This window comes from Cucurbita moschata, unplaced genomic scaffold (assembly GCF_002738365.1).
Source record: "Cucurbita moschata cultivar Rifu unplaced genomic scaffold, Cmos_1.0 Cmo_Scf00030, whole genome shotgun sequence".
NCBI classification, from domain to species: Eukaryota; Viridiplantae; Streptophyta; class Magnoliopsida; order Cucurbitales; family Cucurbitaceae; genus Cucurbita; species Cucurbita moschata.
Window position 1 is genome coordinate 1,822,057 of NW_019268546.1, and position 15,885 is coordinate 1,837,941.

A 15,885-nucleotide genomic window follows, 5' to 3' on the forward strand; every position below is an offset into this window, starting at 1 on the left:
AGTGGTTAGTAAGCAAATTTAAAAACAGAAAAAAATAAAATAAAACTATCTTTATCAAAATTAGAATTTTAATATAAATACAAACCACAATAGAGATTGACCCAACAAAACTTTATTAAATAAAGAAGAAAAAATGAGTTTGACCAAACAAGGTCTCACGTTATCCTCCAATTATATTCAGCCACGTAACAAAATAAATATTTAAGAATAAATTAACTGATATTATGATTAAATCATATAATAATTTATTGTCTAATAATTATAAATAAAGTACATGATTTCACAATCCTAAGTAATTTATTAAAAAAAATTACACATAAAATAAAAAGAAAATAGAATTTGAATGAAAGACTGGGCCTAACCCTATTCAATTAAGGAAAATAAAAATGAAATAAAATAAGGAATTTTTATTTGGTATAAAATAAATAAATAAATAATAAATATATAAACAAACAAAACTGAATCATAATAAAAAAAGTTTGCTTCCCGCGGTTGTAATGGTAAGCTACCGTCCGATTTTCTGTTTTGTTTTCGTTGTTTTTTGTTTTTAGTTCTCGTTCTAAATTTTGGAGTTTGATCGGATTTTTAGTTTGTTAATTTATTTTTGGTTATAATCGATTAACGTTTAACTCAGGAATTTGTTTTCCAATAGAGATTTGGATTCCAAATCCTTCTCGCCTTCTTCCAAATCTCATTGTAAATGCATTTGTGGCGAGAAGGTTTAGAGGTTTTGTGTATTGCTGGGAAGCTACGGAAGGATTTTGCGATTTTCACTTTTTTTACGTTTATCGACGATATCCTTGCATCGAGCAGCATTGTTTGTAATTGTTGTTGATCGAGCTCCAGCAATTTGTAAATAGGTTTAATTGTTAATGGAATCGTCGGACTCCAGCATGTTCGACGTTCAGAAATTCTGGCTCTACCAGACATTTGCGGTATGATTTTCTTACTCTTCTTTCTCTTCCTGTTGCGAAGCTGCACTGGCTTGTTTGAAATCGTATAGTTGTGTTGATTTAATCCATATTTGTACGTTTTTTCTGTGTATCGACGTTTTGGAATGCTGCATTGTATTTTTGAAGCACGAATTTCATCCTAACAATCTAATTGCGTTGGTTGAAAAATGGATTCGGAAGTTCAATTACGAAGATGTTTATAATGTGTTTGCAGGATAATTACCTTTTTTAAAGTATTTCTCCCTCAAACCTTAATTTGTTCATGACGTTGTAGGATAAAGTTGTTTATAATTAGAGAGTGTTTGTATGCGATTCTATTGAACAATCATCGTTCAAACGAACCGTATGCCAATTAAATGAAACAAAAATGGAATGGGCTTTTATTGATGCTCAAATTGAGCATAGGAGTCATTTCCTTTCTGTATTCGTTGAATGATTTTAAACTGGAGATCGTAAAGGAGCAAATGCTTGTTTAAGAATATGCCATACCTTGCCTGAGAATAAATTTAGTCTCGGACTTTTATGTACTTTTTAGACGGCAACTTTTGGATGAAAGTAATGCTAGAATCAATGATTGGTGGTTTTTGTTATAGACTTATATGACAATAATGACATTAAATATGTGCAAGTTCATGTGAGACTCGGCCTGACGAGATTCTTCATTCAATGCTACAAAGTCCTATAAAGTTATTCTCTGTTTCTTTACGTTAAATGAACTTGAGTTTTTAAGTTTTGGACCCAACAGCTTCTTCCCCTATAGTGCTCCTGCTATCTGTTACCAGTTTCTGGCTAATAAAATTCTAGTTCATTTGAGAAATATAATTGCCTTCCATTTTTTGCATATAAGTATAGGTAATGATTTGAGAATGTCATCCGTTAAGATTCACGACTCTCCACAATAGTATGATATTGTCTACTTTGAGCATGAGCTCTCATGGGTTTGCTTTGGGCTTTTCCCAAAATGACTCATACCAATAGAGATATATATTCCTTATTTATAAACTCGAACTCATGATCATTCCTTAGCCAATGTGGAACTCCCTTCCAACAATCCTCAACTCGAACAAAGTATACTATAGAGCTTCTCCTTAGGCCTATTGAGCCCTCAACACAATCAACCCATGTGGAATGTAATGTGTTGCAATTGACAGCCGAATATCCTCTGGTGATGCTGGTTTTTGTAAAATGGTTGAAAATTAAAATATTAATCCGAGTTCACAATGTGATTATAATACAGCGTTATTACGTAGTGGGAAGAGGTAGGAAGAGAACAGTGTGGAAGTTGTTTTCAATTGACAGAATGGAGCCTTCTGAGCTTAACATTTTTGAAGATCATACAACCTATACCACAGAAGAGTGCTTCGATCTTCTGAAAAGAATACATCAGGGGAACAGGTCTATGGGTGGACTCAAGTTAATATCTATTGGCTATGGAATAGTCGGTAAGCTTTCAAGCCTATGTTCTTTTCTTTCTTTCTTTCTTTTGCTATCATCTCAATGTTTTTAATGTTCGTCCTTCTTGGTTTAACTTAGGATTCATAAAGTTTAAAGAACCATACTACATGCTGATGATAACAGAGAGAAAGAAGATAGGGTCCATGCTCGGGGCAAAAGTATATAGCGTTTCTAAGAGCATGATGGTTATAATTCCAAATCCTGTTGTGCGCTCTAAACTGGCTTATTGCAGTACCGAGAAAAGGTGCACTTCCATGTTTTTTTTTTGAAAGACTTCTATCAGCCTTCGAATCTGAATGACTGGATGGAAAGTGTTCACTCATTCCTTTGATTACTAACCATTTTTACATTTCCTCCCATACTAATTTATTTTGTTCCTTTTAAAGCAGATATCAAAAGCTTCTTAACTCGGTAGATCTCACCAAAGATTTCTTTTTCAGCTACTCATATAATGTTATGCGTAGCCTTCAAGACAATTTAAATAGAAATAAAACAGATCAAAGTGTTTATAAATCAATGTTCGTGTGGAATGAATATTTAACTCGAGGCATTCGAAAGCAGCTCAAGAACAATATCTGGACAGTTGCTTTAGTGTACGGCTTCTTCAAACAGGTACGCAACACCGTTTTCTTTTCTTTTCTTTTTTTTTTTCTAAATAAAAAGAAACGAATTTTTTAAAAACATGTTTCGAATAGAAACTATTTTTGTCATTATTTTTGCTAATAAAAATTCGTTTTCTATAACTTTTGATTACATGTTTCGAACATTGCAGATTAAACTTTCCGTATCTGGCAGGGATTTTGATTTGACTCTCATTGCCCGACGTTCACGTCATTACGCAGGCACTAGGTATGCATTTTGGAATTTTATACGGATCTAAAATAAATAAATAAGTTTGAAAATGTTAAGGATCACCGCTCACTCTCTGAGCATACTAATTAAGATGTATTCCTTATTTATAAACTATAATCATCCTCCTTTTAAGCATACCAATTAAGATGTATTCCTTACTTATAAACTATGATCATCCTCTCAATTAGCTGACGTGGGACACCCCACCAACCATCCTCTAACAAAAAAAAAAAAAAAAAAAAAAAAAAAAAACAAAAAACAAAAATGTTTTCATAAAATTTAAAATTCGTATTATGATTATTCAAAAAAAATTTGTTCAGATTTTTAAGACGAGGGGTAAATGAGAATGGAAAAGTTGCAAATGATGTTGAGACAGAACAAGTTGTTAGTGAGGATAGAGCTGAAGGACGAACAGTGCAAATAAGCTCCATCGTGCAGAATCGAGGCTCCATTCCAGTTTTCTGGTCCCAGGAAACCTCGTTATTGAAAATATTCAATCCAGTTGTTATAAGTAAGCGTTGCCTAAACCTTTTTCTTTAAGTTTATTTCACTGTTTATTATTTTTCTTATACACTACCGATCTCTTTACCCCCAGTACCAAAGCAAGAAGATTACAAAGCCACAAAACTTCACTTCAAGAATCTTGGCGACAGATACGGAAACCCTATAATCGTCTTAGATCTAACAAAGGTAACTCGTTTTTCTTTTTGGTTTAAAAATTTATTTTTAACCCATGTAAAGTTACTCCACGTTTCATAAATATTTCAAAATTATTATTGTCTAAATGTTGTCTTTTAGACTTAATCTAATCGTTGTAATGTTCATTTTTGGTCGAGAATCATTACATATTTTTATTTGAAGTATACTTTGTAATACGCAGACGCGAGAAAAGAAGCCTAGAGAAACTCTACTGCATGCAGAATATGTAAATGCTTTAGGATGCATCAATGCGGAGCGTTTAGAGGAAAATCGTCTAAAATTTCTTCAGTGGGATTTGAAGCAACACTCAAGATGGTTATTTTTATTTTCCTCTTCACACAAATATTTATTATTTCTAAACTTAAACAACAAAAAGATCATTCACTTTTTGCAGCAAAGCTATCGTGGTGTTGTCAAAGCTAAAAGAATTGACGAAGTTAGCAGTGGAATTGAATGACACATTCCATTGTCAAGTGACTCGAAGCTCACCATTAGAGGGCTCAACTCGACCCTATCTCGAGTAAGTTTCAAGATATCTTCTCGAAATAACTTGAATATAGTTCAACCCATAAAAACAGAACTTGTGGTGCAGGGATGTAAATATTAGCGAGAATGCAAATAATGGTAGATGTAATGTAAAAATAAAAAGGTTTCAAAAGGGAGTTCTGAGGACGAATTGCTTCGACTGCTTGGATCGAACAAACATCGCTCAATATGCTTACGGGCTTGCGGCTCTAGGATATCAGCTTCAAACTTTTGGGTATTTGGAATCCCCAGATATTGATCTGGATGACCCTCTTGCAAGGCACTTGATGGATATTTATGAGATTATGGGCGACAAACTTGCTCTCCAATATGGTGGTTCACCTGCCCACAATAAGGTAATATAATACTTTTAAAGCCTTCAATCTTCAACTTTCATTTATTAATCGGTGCTGTTTTGTTACAGTTGTTTTCTGAGAGAAGAGGACAATGGAAACCAACGATTGAGTACGTTGATATCATCAAAACTTTTCAAAGATTTGTAAACAATGTGTATATGGACGAAGAGAAACAGAACGGCATTGATCTGTGAGTCAGTCTGGCCTCATTCATTTGTTACTAATACAGTAGAAGAAACTGATGTGGATCTTGTTTGAATCTGGTGGCAGGTTTTTGGGGAACCCTCCCCCTCAGAAACGCATGCTCGTGCTGGATCCTGTCAAGCATAGTAAATGGAGATCTACCATGAAAAGGTCGCTTTCAGACAGCAATATTTTCGTGGAGAACGACATTCTCGCAGCCAAACAACTTCTGCGCCAAGAATCTATGGGACATAACAAATGTCTCGTGGAATTAATGCCAGAAATCCCAAATTATTGCAGATACACAAGCCCAGAATTTCCCGAGGTGGTTTCCGCTTCTGAATCCATGGATTCTGGTAACGAAGAAATAGATCAAGAAAGGTAATATTTTTTCATAGTTTCTCTGCAGTATATAACTCTAGTATATAACTCTATTGTTCGGTTAGAAACCACGACTCTTCACAATTTGTTTGGTTAGAAACCACAACTCTAACCAAACTTTTCACAATAGTATGATATTGTCCATTTTGAGTATAAGTTTTCATAGTCTCGTAGAAATGGACTCCTTAATTAGTTGATCTGGGACTCCTTAATTAGTTGATCTGGGACTCCTTTCTTAATAATTTTCAATAATCCTCTCCTCGAACAAAGTACACCATAGAGCCTTCATTAAGGTTCGACTCCTTCTCTGGAGCCCTCGAACAAAGTACATCCTATGTTCGACACTTGAGTCATTTTATACTAAACCTTCGAGGCTCACAACTAATTTGTTCGACATTTGAGAATTCTATTGACATGGTTAAGTTAAGGGCATGATTTCGATACCATGTTATGAGCCCTGACTCTTCACAATGACATGATATATTGTCCACTTTGAGCATAAGCTCTCGTGCTTTTGGTTTTGCCAAGAGGCTTTATACCAATGAAGAAAATGTATTTTTTACTTATAAACTCGTGATAAACCTCTTAATTAGCTGACGTAGGACTCATTTCCCAACAATCCTCAGTGGAGTCCAGACCAGTAAAATTGTTGAGTCGTGTTTGGTTAATTGTTGGCAGAACAACGTCGAGGTTTCTATTGGCGGATTGGTATTCGGATTCAGTTTATTCATGCGAAGAGGAGCTATACAACAAGTAAGTTACAGAGAATGAAAAGTAAATTGCATTTTGTGTAGTAGGATTTTGAATGGTTATAATTTGGACAGAATTCTGAGCTTCTCAAGTGAGAATGGAGAAGATAATTGTTTTTCGATGTTTGATTTTGGGAGATGGATTACACGGGGAGGCACGTTTTACCTTTGAGCTCTCTAACCACAACTTTTAACTTTTTACCTTTAACTTTAATTTTACCCTTACCTTTACCCTTACCTTTCCCAGAGGGTGTAGTGTACATAATACAGTTGTAAACAACGGGGGGAAAGTTGCTAACCAAGTTACTACCCAGCTAGGACAGATCCAAATCTTGTTGCTAAATGTATCATCTATGTATGTATATTTCTTATTATTTATTTTTAATCTATGTTAATATTTAGATGATTTAATTCATCTTCGAATCATTCTAATATGTATATAGAAAAAATAATATATTTGGACGGGTTAGATACCCATCTCCGTACTCGTCCCTCTCCAACTCACAACTTAAACAAAAATTGAAAATTCTTTATTAGACAATTTAAAATATTAGGCAAAAACTACGGACTTAAGATTAATATTTTTAAATTTTATTGTACGAAGTATTTAAATAAATTTTATCAAATTGAGGCGTAGTTTTTTAGGAGTGTTGTTGATCGTTCGTTCACTATTCTAACCTCTTACTATAATTACTTATACTATAATCAAAATAAATAAAACCTTTAGCTTCGGACATGTGATTTCACGGTACAAACAAAAACTAAAAAACTTTAATAAGACTATTTTTTTTTTATCATTTATGTATTTTCATTCTTTTAGAAAGTGTCATTATTCTCGATCTTGTCTTGTCTTTACTGTACTCACTAAAAATTGTATAAAAATTGTATGAGAGAGGGTGAATAGAATTTTGACAAATAAAAAAAAAGAATTTAACTTTGTAATTCAAGTCAAAATAAACAAAAATAGTATAAAAATATAATTCAATTCATAATAATAAACAATTATGAAAAAAAAAACTTAGAAATTACAAAAAAAAATAAAAAATAATAATAATAAAAAATAAAAAAATAATTTTCTACTCCAAGTCAAAATAAACCAATATAATTCAATTCAAAATAATAAACAATTATGAAAAAAAAACTTAGAAATTACCGCTTCTCCAACCACCTATTTACGAGTTAACCTTCTCAACTCTTTCCACAACGGAGTTAATCTTCTCAACTCTTTCTACGGGATTGAGCAAAACCACTGCTCTATTTATGAATTCAAAGAGCAAACTCAAGATTAAATTGGTATAAATGTTAGAATTTTAAAAATGTCATAATTTAGTGCAACTTATTTTAGTTTGAATTAGTTATGGAATATATGATATTCGTAACTTGAAGAATATATTAGTCAGGAAATATATCTTAGATATCCGTAATAAGTTGAGTTTGAATAGTAATATATTTTATTTTATAATCAAGATTTAGTCCGTTTATATTTTCTTTTTAGATATTATTTAGTATCTTGTATCCTATTTTATAATCAAGATCAATGAATATTGGAACATCGATCCCAATTTTTTCTCTTATTCTTAAATCTGTATTCTTTCGTTGAGTAATAGATATTGCGTCAAAAAATGCATCGTAATTAAATTTAAAAATAGCAGAAAATTGTGTGTGAAGTAGAAGATTACAATTATAGAAAAATTGTGTGGAGTAGAAAATGTGTTATATAAGAAGAGTTAGAATGCTTAATTTAAAATTTTCTTTTATTTAATATATATTTTTAATTTTAAATAATAATTATATAATAATGATATTAATGAATGGTCATCGTTTTGAATTTCTTTCCTTTTTATATTATAATAATAAAAATTATGATAACCATGGCCATTAAATTTAAATTTCTTTTGTTTTGTTTTCTTAAATTAATAATAATGAAAGATAGTAAGTTTAAATTTATTTATTTTAAATTTTTAAATATAATATTATATATAATTATTTTATTTTAAAAACAACTAAACCATCGGTCGATTATAGTTTGATTGGTCCATGATTGATATTTTATACTTCATTTTAATTTGAATATAACTTTTTTTATTTTATTCCTGATTTTAGTGATTCAAAAGAGGTTGAAATCGTCATTTTAAGCTTTATTATGCGTTCGAGGAGCCTCGGCTTCTTTTTATTTTGAAATCTTTTGTTCGACATTTGAAGATTCTATTGATATGACTAAGTTTAGGGCATGACTCTTATACCAGAAATCACAGATTAGTAACTATGGCTGATATGAACCAAGAGACATCAATCATACAATATGCTTAAATGAAAATGTGAAAAAAATACTATTGAAATTATCAAAAGATATTTCAATTCATGCCACGTTAAAGAAGAAAGAAGTTTCATGTTTTAAATTTTGGATGGATTACAGTTTAGAATAATTTAGAATTATTGTATTTCATTAATGTATTTTAAAACTTTTAATTTATTTTAGGTTACAATTACATTATGGTTAATTAACACCATTAAGTATGAATGTTACAACTCTTGAGATGAGTAGTTTCATTTTGAGGCTATATAAAGCCATGTATATTGTATTTGTAATTAGACTTAGAAAATGCAGTAAGAGGAGCATTTGTGCTCTTCTTTAGCCAATGACTAAGTTTCTTTGCCATTCTATGTAGTTTAGGTTGCATGTAGAATCATTCAAGCTTGACATGATCAATCTTGCTTGTGGAGCGATTCGAATCTCAATCAAGTGTTCTTGTCTTGAGATATTTGATCAACAAGAATCATTCAAGTTAGACATGATCGATCTTGCTTGTTTAGTGATTCGAATCTCAAACAATGTTTTTGTCTTGAGATATTCGATCAACAAGGTAATCCGAATCTTACTCCCCTTGTAGTGATTTCCATTTCATTGAAGCATATTGTATGATTGATGTCTCTTAATTTATATCAATAGCTCTTTGCTTCTCTTCATTGATAAATTTTATCAAGCTCTGGGGTGTTAAGAGACGAGGAATCCATGGCAACTTAAGAAGGTTGAAGACCGCCAAACGATTGAGTCTGTGAAGCCCGCGAATGCTCCCAACCGTGCTGACTGCAAAACCCAATCAAGAAAGCCGACGTAGGGCCATTAGGCTTGGCTTTGAAACGGCCTACAACCCAATTGAGGTTTGTTAGGCCTAGACTAATTTAGGGAATGATATTTATAATCAAAGAATACTATCTCTGAGGCATTTTGCGAAAGCCCAAAGCAATGTCATGAGAGCTTATGCTCAAAGTGGACAATATTATATCATTGTGGAGAGTCGTGTTCATCCTGATGGGCCACCTTCCTTTCCACAATCAGCGAATGGGCCGCCGTAGTTCGAGGCCCATTATCTTTTAGGGTTTGGGTACAATTATGGGCCGAACTTTAGGCCCAAATAACCGACCAAAAACGGGCCATCTATCGGCCCAATATCTGATCCAAGACCTTTCAAACCCCCAAATTGTTTCACTGAACTCATTAAAACTTAAAACCCTGTCCCCCGTCCTGCTGCGAAAAAACTTCACGAGCTCTGCAACAATGGCGGCTAATGCAGCCACCAGCAAAGCTTCAAACAATACGGACGACATAGACACTCTCAAAGCCGACATAGCTTCATTCGCTTCTTCACTTGGCCTCGCATCTTCAGCACCATCTTCAGGGTTCAACGATGTCGATTTTCGGAAACAAGGTCCTCTCAAGGCAATCAAACACCAAAATAAGGCAAAACGAACTCCACAGGAAGGCCCTACCAAAAGCCAGAATCCTAAATCTCTCAATCCCAAAGCCAAGGAACAGCCGAAGCGTAAGCCCCCTGTTCTCGCGCTCGACGATGGCAACGATAAGCCTCGAAGTTTTGATAAATTCAAGAACCTTCCGAAGCTTCCGTTAGTGAAAGCTAGTGTTCTGGGTGCGTGGTATGTTGATGCTGCGGAACTGGAAGGGAAAGTTATGGGAAATGAGAAGAAGATGGCATTGGAAAACTTGGAGGAGTGGAAGAAAGTGGTGGAGAAGAAGAGGCAGCTTGGGGAGAGATTAATGGCGCAATATGCACAGGATTATGAAGCTTCCAGAGGCAAGAGTGGAGATATTAGGATGTTGGTCACCACACAAAGGTCGGGTACTGCTGCTGATAAGGTTTCGGCATTTTCAGTTATGGTGGGGGATAATCCAGTTGCCAATTTGAGGTCTCTTGATGCATTGTTAGGTATGTTTTAGGGTTTTTGTTGTGAAGAACGTTTTATTTGAGATTTTGGCTTGCTAAATTTTCACTTGTTTATGCTGCGGATGTTGGTTTTTTCATGTTATTTTTCTTCATTGAGCCTGATGTATGTATAATATTTTTACTTCTTTATGGCCTAATGGCTAAATTAGGATACTGGGAACTTTGTGTTCTTTCTTTCTTGCATTATGGACATACATTCTCATTATAGAGGAGCATTTTGATTGCAGGCTTTGAACGTTTGGATATTTGTAGCTTGAAATTGACGAATTGTTGCTTTCTAAGCATCTTTTTGGGCTTTAGAAGTGATAAAAATTCTATTGTTTGTGGCTACCTACTTATTATTTAATATCCTACGAGCTATCTTGGTAATCAAATGTTGTAGGGTCGCAAGAAATTGTGTCGTAAGAATGTTTAGTGGATAATTTAGGTACAAAATTTTAGGCTCTCTTGGATTGTTAGACTCGAAAGTGAAGATGAGTTTTGATTATTTGATCTGTTGTTGCATAATGAAACATGTTATTTTAGGCTTGTTTAGCATGGTCAGTTAAATTAATAGGGAGGATTTGATGGTTACTTTGGAGCCTTGCATCTCATTTTGTTATGAAACGGTGTTTTTGGTTTGGTTTTGAAGGGATGGTCACGTCAAAAGTTGGGAAGCGCCATGCATTGATGGGTTTTGAAGCGTTGATGGAACTCTTTATCTCAAGGTGGCGTCTTTAATTGCGGTATTTGTTGTGCAGTAATGGCGTGTTAGTTTTATGGATTAGCTTATCATAAACTTGCCTCTTCTCTCTATCAGTTTGTTGCCTGATCGAAAACTGAAGAATTTACTACAACGGCCATTAAATCATCTTCCTGATACAAAGGATGGCAACTCTCTATTGCTGTTTTGGTATTGGGAGGAATGTCTGAAGCAAAGGTACTTCGCACTTTAATATATTTCTGAGCGGAATGCCTCGTTCTTGTTTGTCAACTTATGAAATATTTTATTCTTTTTTCTTAATATATATGGTTCATCATATTAAACTGTCTTGTAGTAATTACACTACTTCTTGGCTCTTTTGTTGGGGACTTTTTAATTTCTTGTCTGATGTTAAATGTACAAGGTATGAGAGATTTGTTATTGCACTTGAGGAAGCATCAAGAGATGACCTACCAGCACTAAAAAACAAGGCATTGAAGGTTGTTTTTCTGACTCTCAGTTTAACTCAATCTCTTCCCACCTTTTCTCTTCATTGATTTAGTCATATTCTAAGATTCTTGAGCATTTCAGTCTCAGAAACAATAATATGTCGTCGATATTCAACTTAACTTTATGAATAGGTTATGGTAAGACCAACCTAAAGTGCTTACATTTCATTATTGTTCCAGACCATTTATGTGCTGCTTAAGAGTAAATCTGAACAAGAGCGCAGGTTACTGTCAGCACTAGTTAACAAAGTGAGTTGAACAACACTTTATTTCTTTCTTATTTCGTATCTAATATTTATATACTTGTAGATTATCATATTGCTAATATTTACATAATATTATCTTCCAGTTGGGTGATCCTGAAAATAAGACGGCTTCTAGTGCTGATTATCACTTATCAAATCTTTTGTCTGACCATCCGAACATGAAGGTATTATGTTAGACTTGGACATTGCTGGTATCTCATCAATCCGTTTTCCATCATCCAAGAAAATGATGCTTTATTTTAGGGTGGTTCTTTTACAAGATTTTGAACCTGACAGATTGGCAAATATATCTGATATAGAACTTTAGTCTTTTTCACGCTTTACACAAAAAATGTTTTTGTATAGGCTGTGGTTATTGACGAGGTGGACACTTTCCTTTTTCGACCTCATTTGGGATTACGAGCAAAGTATCATGCTGTATGTATCTTTTACTGTGGTTTTCTATCCTGACTTTTTATATGAGATTGTGCAGCAAATTAGTTGACTGTAAATGCTTTTGTTATATATATGTAGGTAAATTTCTTGAGCCAAATGCGCCTCAGCCAGAAAGGAGATGGACCGCAAGTGGCCAAACGTCTGATAGATGTGTACTTTGCATTGTTCAAGGTATTGGCAGAATTAGTTTCTACTTCAGTTGTTTAATATCAATCTTTGCCTCTATTCTAAATATTTGGTTAAATTGAAATTTAGCAAACATAAAAAATTTCCGATTTCCATCTTGAAGTTTGAGTGATTTTAGAAGTCCTTGTTATCAATGGAATTATCTAATCATATGATGCTTGACTGCTTATTGGACCATCAATGGCTAATTTGGTACGCATGACAGATAAATGAAAAAATAAGGTTGATTTATTTGTTGATCCAATCAAATCATCTCAAATATCTAGTTTCATTATTTGGGACTCATCGTATGGTCATTTGAATAAAATGGTTTGTATGTAATCATTGCAGGTATTGGTTGCTTCTGAAGATCAAAAGAAGCAAAAAAGTGGCGAAGAAGACAAGAAAAAAGCTTCAAGGTCTTCAAAAGACATACAAGCAAAAAATCCTTTAGAATCTCATGTCGAAATGGATTCTAGGATTTTGTCTGCTCTTCTAACAGTTAGTATTCTGTTTATTTTCTTCAAAAAGTACACATTTTCTACAGTCAAATTCGATGTTTTTTTCTTCCTGATACTATTTTTGGGAGTTCTCTCTCTGTTCTTGTTTTGAACTTTCTCACTGTGGGGATGTCTTATAGGGAGTAAATAGAGCGTTTCCCTTCGTCTTGAGCAAGGAAGCTGATGACATCATTGAGGTCCAATCGCCAATGCTTTTCCAGCTAGTAAGCTCGACGACATACTTCAATTTTATTTTAAGCTTTTTGGGGTACATTATCAAAGTGCTCAAGTTTCAGTAAACACCTGCCTTTTCAGGTTCATTCAAAGAATTTCAATGTAGCAGTTCAAGGATTTATGCTTCTTGATAAAGTATCATCCAAGAATCAGATTGTCAGTGATCGCTTCTACCGTGCCTTGTACTCGAAATTATTACTTCCAGCTGCCATGAACTCTTCTAAGGCAAGCAATTCCTTTCTTTTTTAACTTTGGTACTTGCTGATTCTTACTTTGGAAATTTTAACAGCGCTCCATCATTATCATAATTTTACATACCCAATCTTTTTCTACGAGTATCCAAATTTGAAAAAGGTCTTCATTGATTTATTTTCAGGCTGAAATGTTTATTGGACTTCTTCTGAGAGCAATGAAGAATGATGTGAACTTGAAGCGTGTGGCTGCTTATGCGAAGCGTATCTTGCAGGCAAGTTTCATTCTCTCTTTCTCTTTCTTCCAATGTTGTTTACATTTTTGTTCTTGGGAGTTTAGATTTGTTTTGTAATTACTATATCTCAATCTATGATATGATGATCAGGTTGCTCTTCAACAACCACCTCAATATGCATGTGGATGCCTATTTCTCCTTTCGGAAGCTCTTAAAGCTAGGCCTTCTTTATGGTAATGCTGTTTGTTTCCAAGCATCGATGGATCGATTATTCTAAGTTTGAGTTTAATGAGTAATAATATTCGTCCATTTCAGTTAAATCTAATACAGTCTTGTTTTACAGGAATATGGTTCTCCAGAATGAGTCAGTTGATGATGAACTTGAACATTTTGAAGATGTAGTTGAAGAAGAAAATATAAAGGAAACAAGCACCGAACTAAAAGAACATAAAGATGATGTCAAGCTTGTTCGTGGCAGTGATGCTGCTTCCTCCGAAAGTGATTCTTCTGACGAAGAGGATGAGTCACCAGTCTCTCATTCTGAAGACGAAATGTCAGATGATGACGGGGATTTGCTCATGAGAGATGATTCTAAAGACACTGCTGAACCTGCCATAAAAAAACCTGGTGAAAACAAGCCACAGTCTCACACACCTTGTAAGGGGCTGTCACTTCCTGGAGGATACAATCCACGGCACAGGGAGCCATCTTACTGGTAACTTGCTTTCTCAACAGCCATCATTTTGAATGCTGAATCTAATGAAGATACAGTTTTCACTTCTAATTCTTTTGTTCATTTTCGCCAAGTGTCGACTTTCGCTCACTAGTTCTTAATGAACCACCAGTAATGCAGATCATGCAAGCTGGTGGGAGCTTGTAGTTCTAGCTTCTCATGTGCACCCTTCTGTCGCTACCATGGCTCAAACGCTTCTTTCCGGTGCTAATATTGTCTACAACGGGAACCCACTGAACGACTTATCACTTACAGCTTTCTTGGACAAGTTCATGGAGAAGAAACCAAAAGCAAGCACATGGCATGGTGGCTCCCAAATAGAACCAGCCAAGAAGGTGCTCATTTGACTTCGTTATTATACAGTTTTTTGCTTCTGATGCTTTCATGTTCTTTAATCCTGTCGAGTGACTTCACAAAATGAATCGGATTTCGGTAGCTGACTCATGTTTTGTTTTCCTCAGTTGGACATGAACAACCATTTAATTGGACCTGAAATCTTGTCATTGGCCGAGGAAGATGTGCCACCAGAAGATCTTGTGTTCCACAAGTTCTATACGTTCAAAATGAACTCCTCAAAGAAACCGAAGAAGAAAAAGAAGAAAGGAGCAGATGAGGAAGCTGCAGAAGATTTGGTTGGTGAGGCTGACTACAATGATGATGCCGCCGAAGATCTGTCCGATGTTGACATGGTTGGTGGGGATGAGAGTGATAACGAAGAGATCGAGAACTTGTTGGACTCTGCCGATCCTTCTGGTGAAGCAGATGGTGACTATGACTATGATGACTTGGATCAAGTTGCTGATGAAGATGATGAAGACTTGATTGGTAATATGAGTGATGAGGAGATGGATATTCACTCCAACATTGCAGGTGGAGAAGATTTAGGTTCTAGTGATGAAATGCTAAGCGGTGATGACGACATAGGACGGGATTCTGACGACGAACCCAAAAAGAAGAAGAAAACAAAAGCATCCCCCTTCGCAAGCCTTGAAGATTACGAGCACTTAATTAACGAGGACAATACTCATAAAAAGAACTCTACTAAAACGAAGTCAAAGTCGTTGAAGTCAAAATCAAATTCGAAAGCAAGGAAGAGGAAGAGAGGCTCTCGCCAGTAGTAGGTAATTCCTATTCTTTCTTCAGCTCCCATCCCCCATACAAACACAAAATGATAGAAACTAGTAAAATTCTTTATATTCGATTTTCGCTCAAATCAACCCGAGCCCGCATGACCATGTTGGTTGTTTGGCTCTTGATATCAGGTTTGCCAAGATATTCTCTATCAGAAATTTGTTGTCTCCTATGATTCCTAAATCTCGATTGATTTTGTCTCAACGTCTGAAATTTTTGTTTGTTTCTTTCAAATTCATGAAACCCATATTACTGATTGATTGATCTCCAAGATTCCAAGCTGCAATCTCTGATTGATTGATTGATCTCCAAGGAGATAGTTTTTTGTTTTGATATGATGATCAGTTCAATGATTGGATCGAAATGATCTTGTTTTGATATGATGATTAGTTCAATGATTGGATCG

The 15,885-nt window shown here is 34.6% G+C and overlaps 2 protein-coding genes across 3 annotated transcripts; both read left to right on the forward strand.

Annotated features, from left to right (window-relative positions):
- Positions 1-553: 553 nt before the first annotated feature.
- On the forward strand, positions 554-6,506 carry LOC111464197 (phosphoinositide phosphatase SAC2-like). 2 transcript variants are annotated; one of them, XM_023108287.1, is made up of 14 exons: positions 554-935; positions 2,191-2,395; positions 2,532-2,652; positions 2,798-3,020; positions 3,181-3,257; positions 3,581-3,771; positions 3,856-3,950; positions 4,141-4,274; positions 4,354-4,479; positions 4,552-4,840; positions 4,909-5,030; positions 5,111-5,404; positions 6,083-6,157; positions 6,229-6,506. In XM_023108287.1, exons 1-14 carry the CDS (start codon positions 873-875, stop codon positions 6,323-6,325), a joined length of 2,112 nt encoding a protein of 703 aa, XP_022964055.1. In that variant the 5' UTR covers positions 554-872; the 3' UTR covers positions 6,326-6,506. The 2 variants fall into 2 exon arrangements, with proteins under 2 accessions (XP_022964055.1, XP_022964054.1); XM_023108286.1 differs by having other exon boundaries at positions 555-935; positions 2,487-2,652.
- Positions 6,507-9,665: 3,159 nt separating this feature from the next.
- On the forward strand, positions 9,666-15,743 carry LOC111464346 (CCAAT/enhancer-binding protein zeta). The gene is made up of 16 exons (XM_023108517.1): positions 9,666-10,379; positions 11,029-11,104; positions 11,197-11,316; positions 11,504-11,579; positions 11,769-11,837; positions 11,938-12,018; positions 12,200-12,271; positions 12,368-12,460; positions 12,806-12,955; positions 13,095-13,178; positions 13,270-13,413; positions 13,565-13,654; positions 13,766-13,848; positions 13,959-14,330; positions 14,461-14,683; positions 14,810-15,743. The coding sequence occupies exons 1-16, from the start codon at positions 9,713-9,715 to the stop codon at positions 15,464-15,466; spliced, it is 3,057 nt and encodes a 1,018-aa protein (XP_022964285.1). The 5' UTR covers positions 9,666-9,712; the 3' UTR covers positions 15,467-15,743.
- Positions 15,744-15,885: the final 142 nt, after the last annotated feature.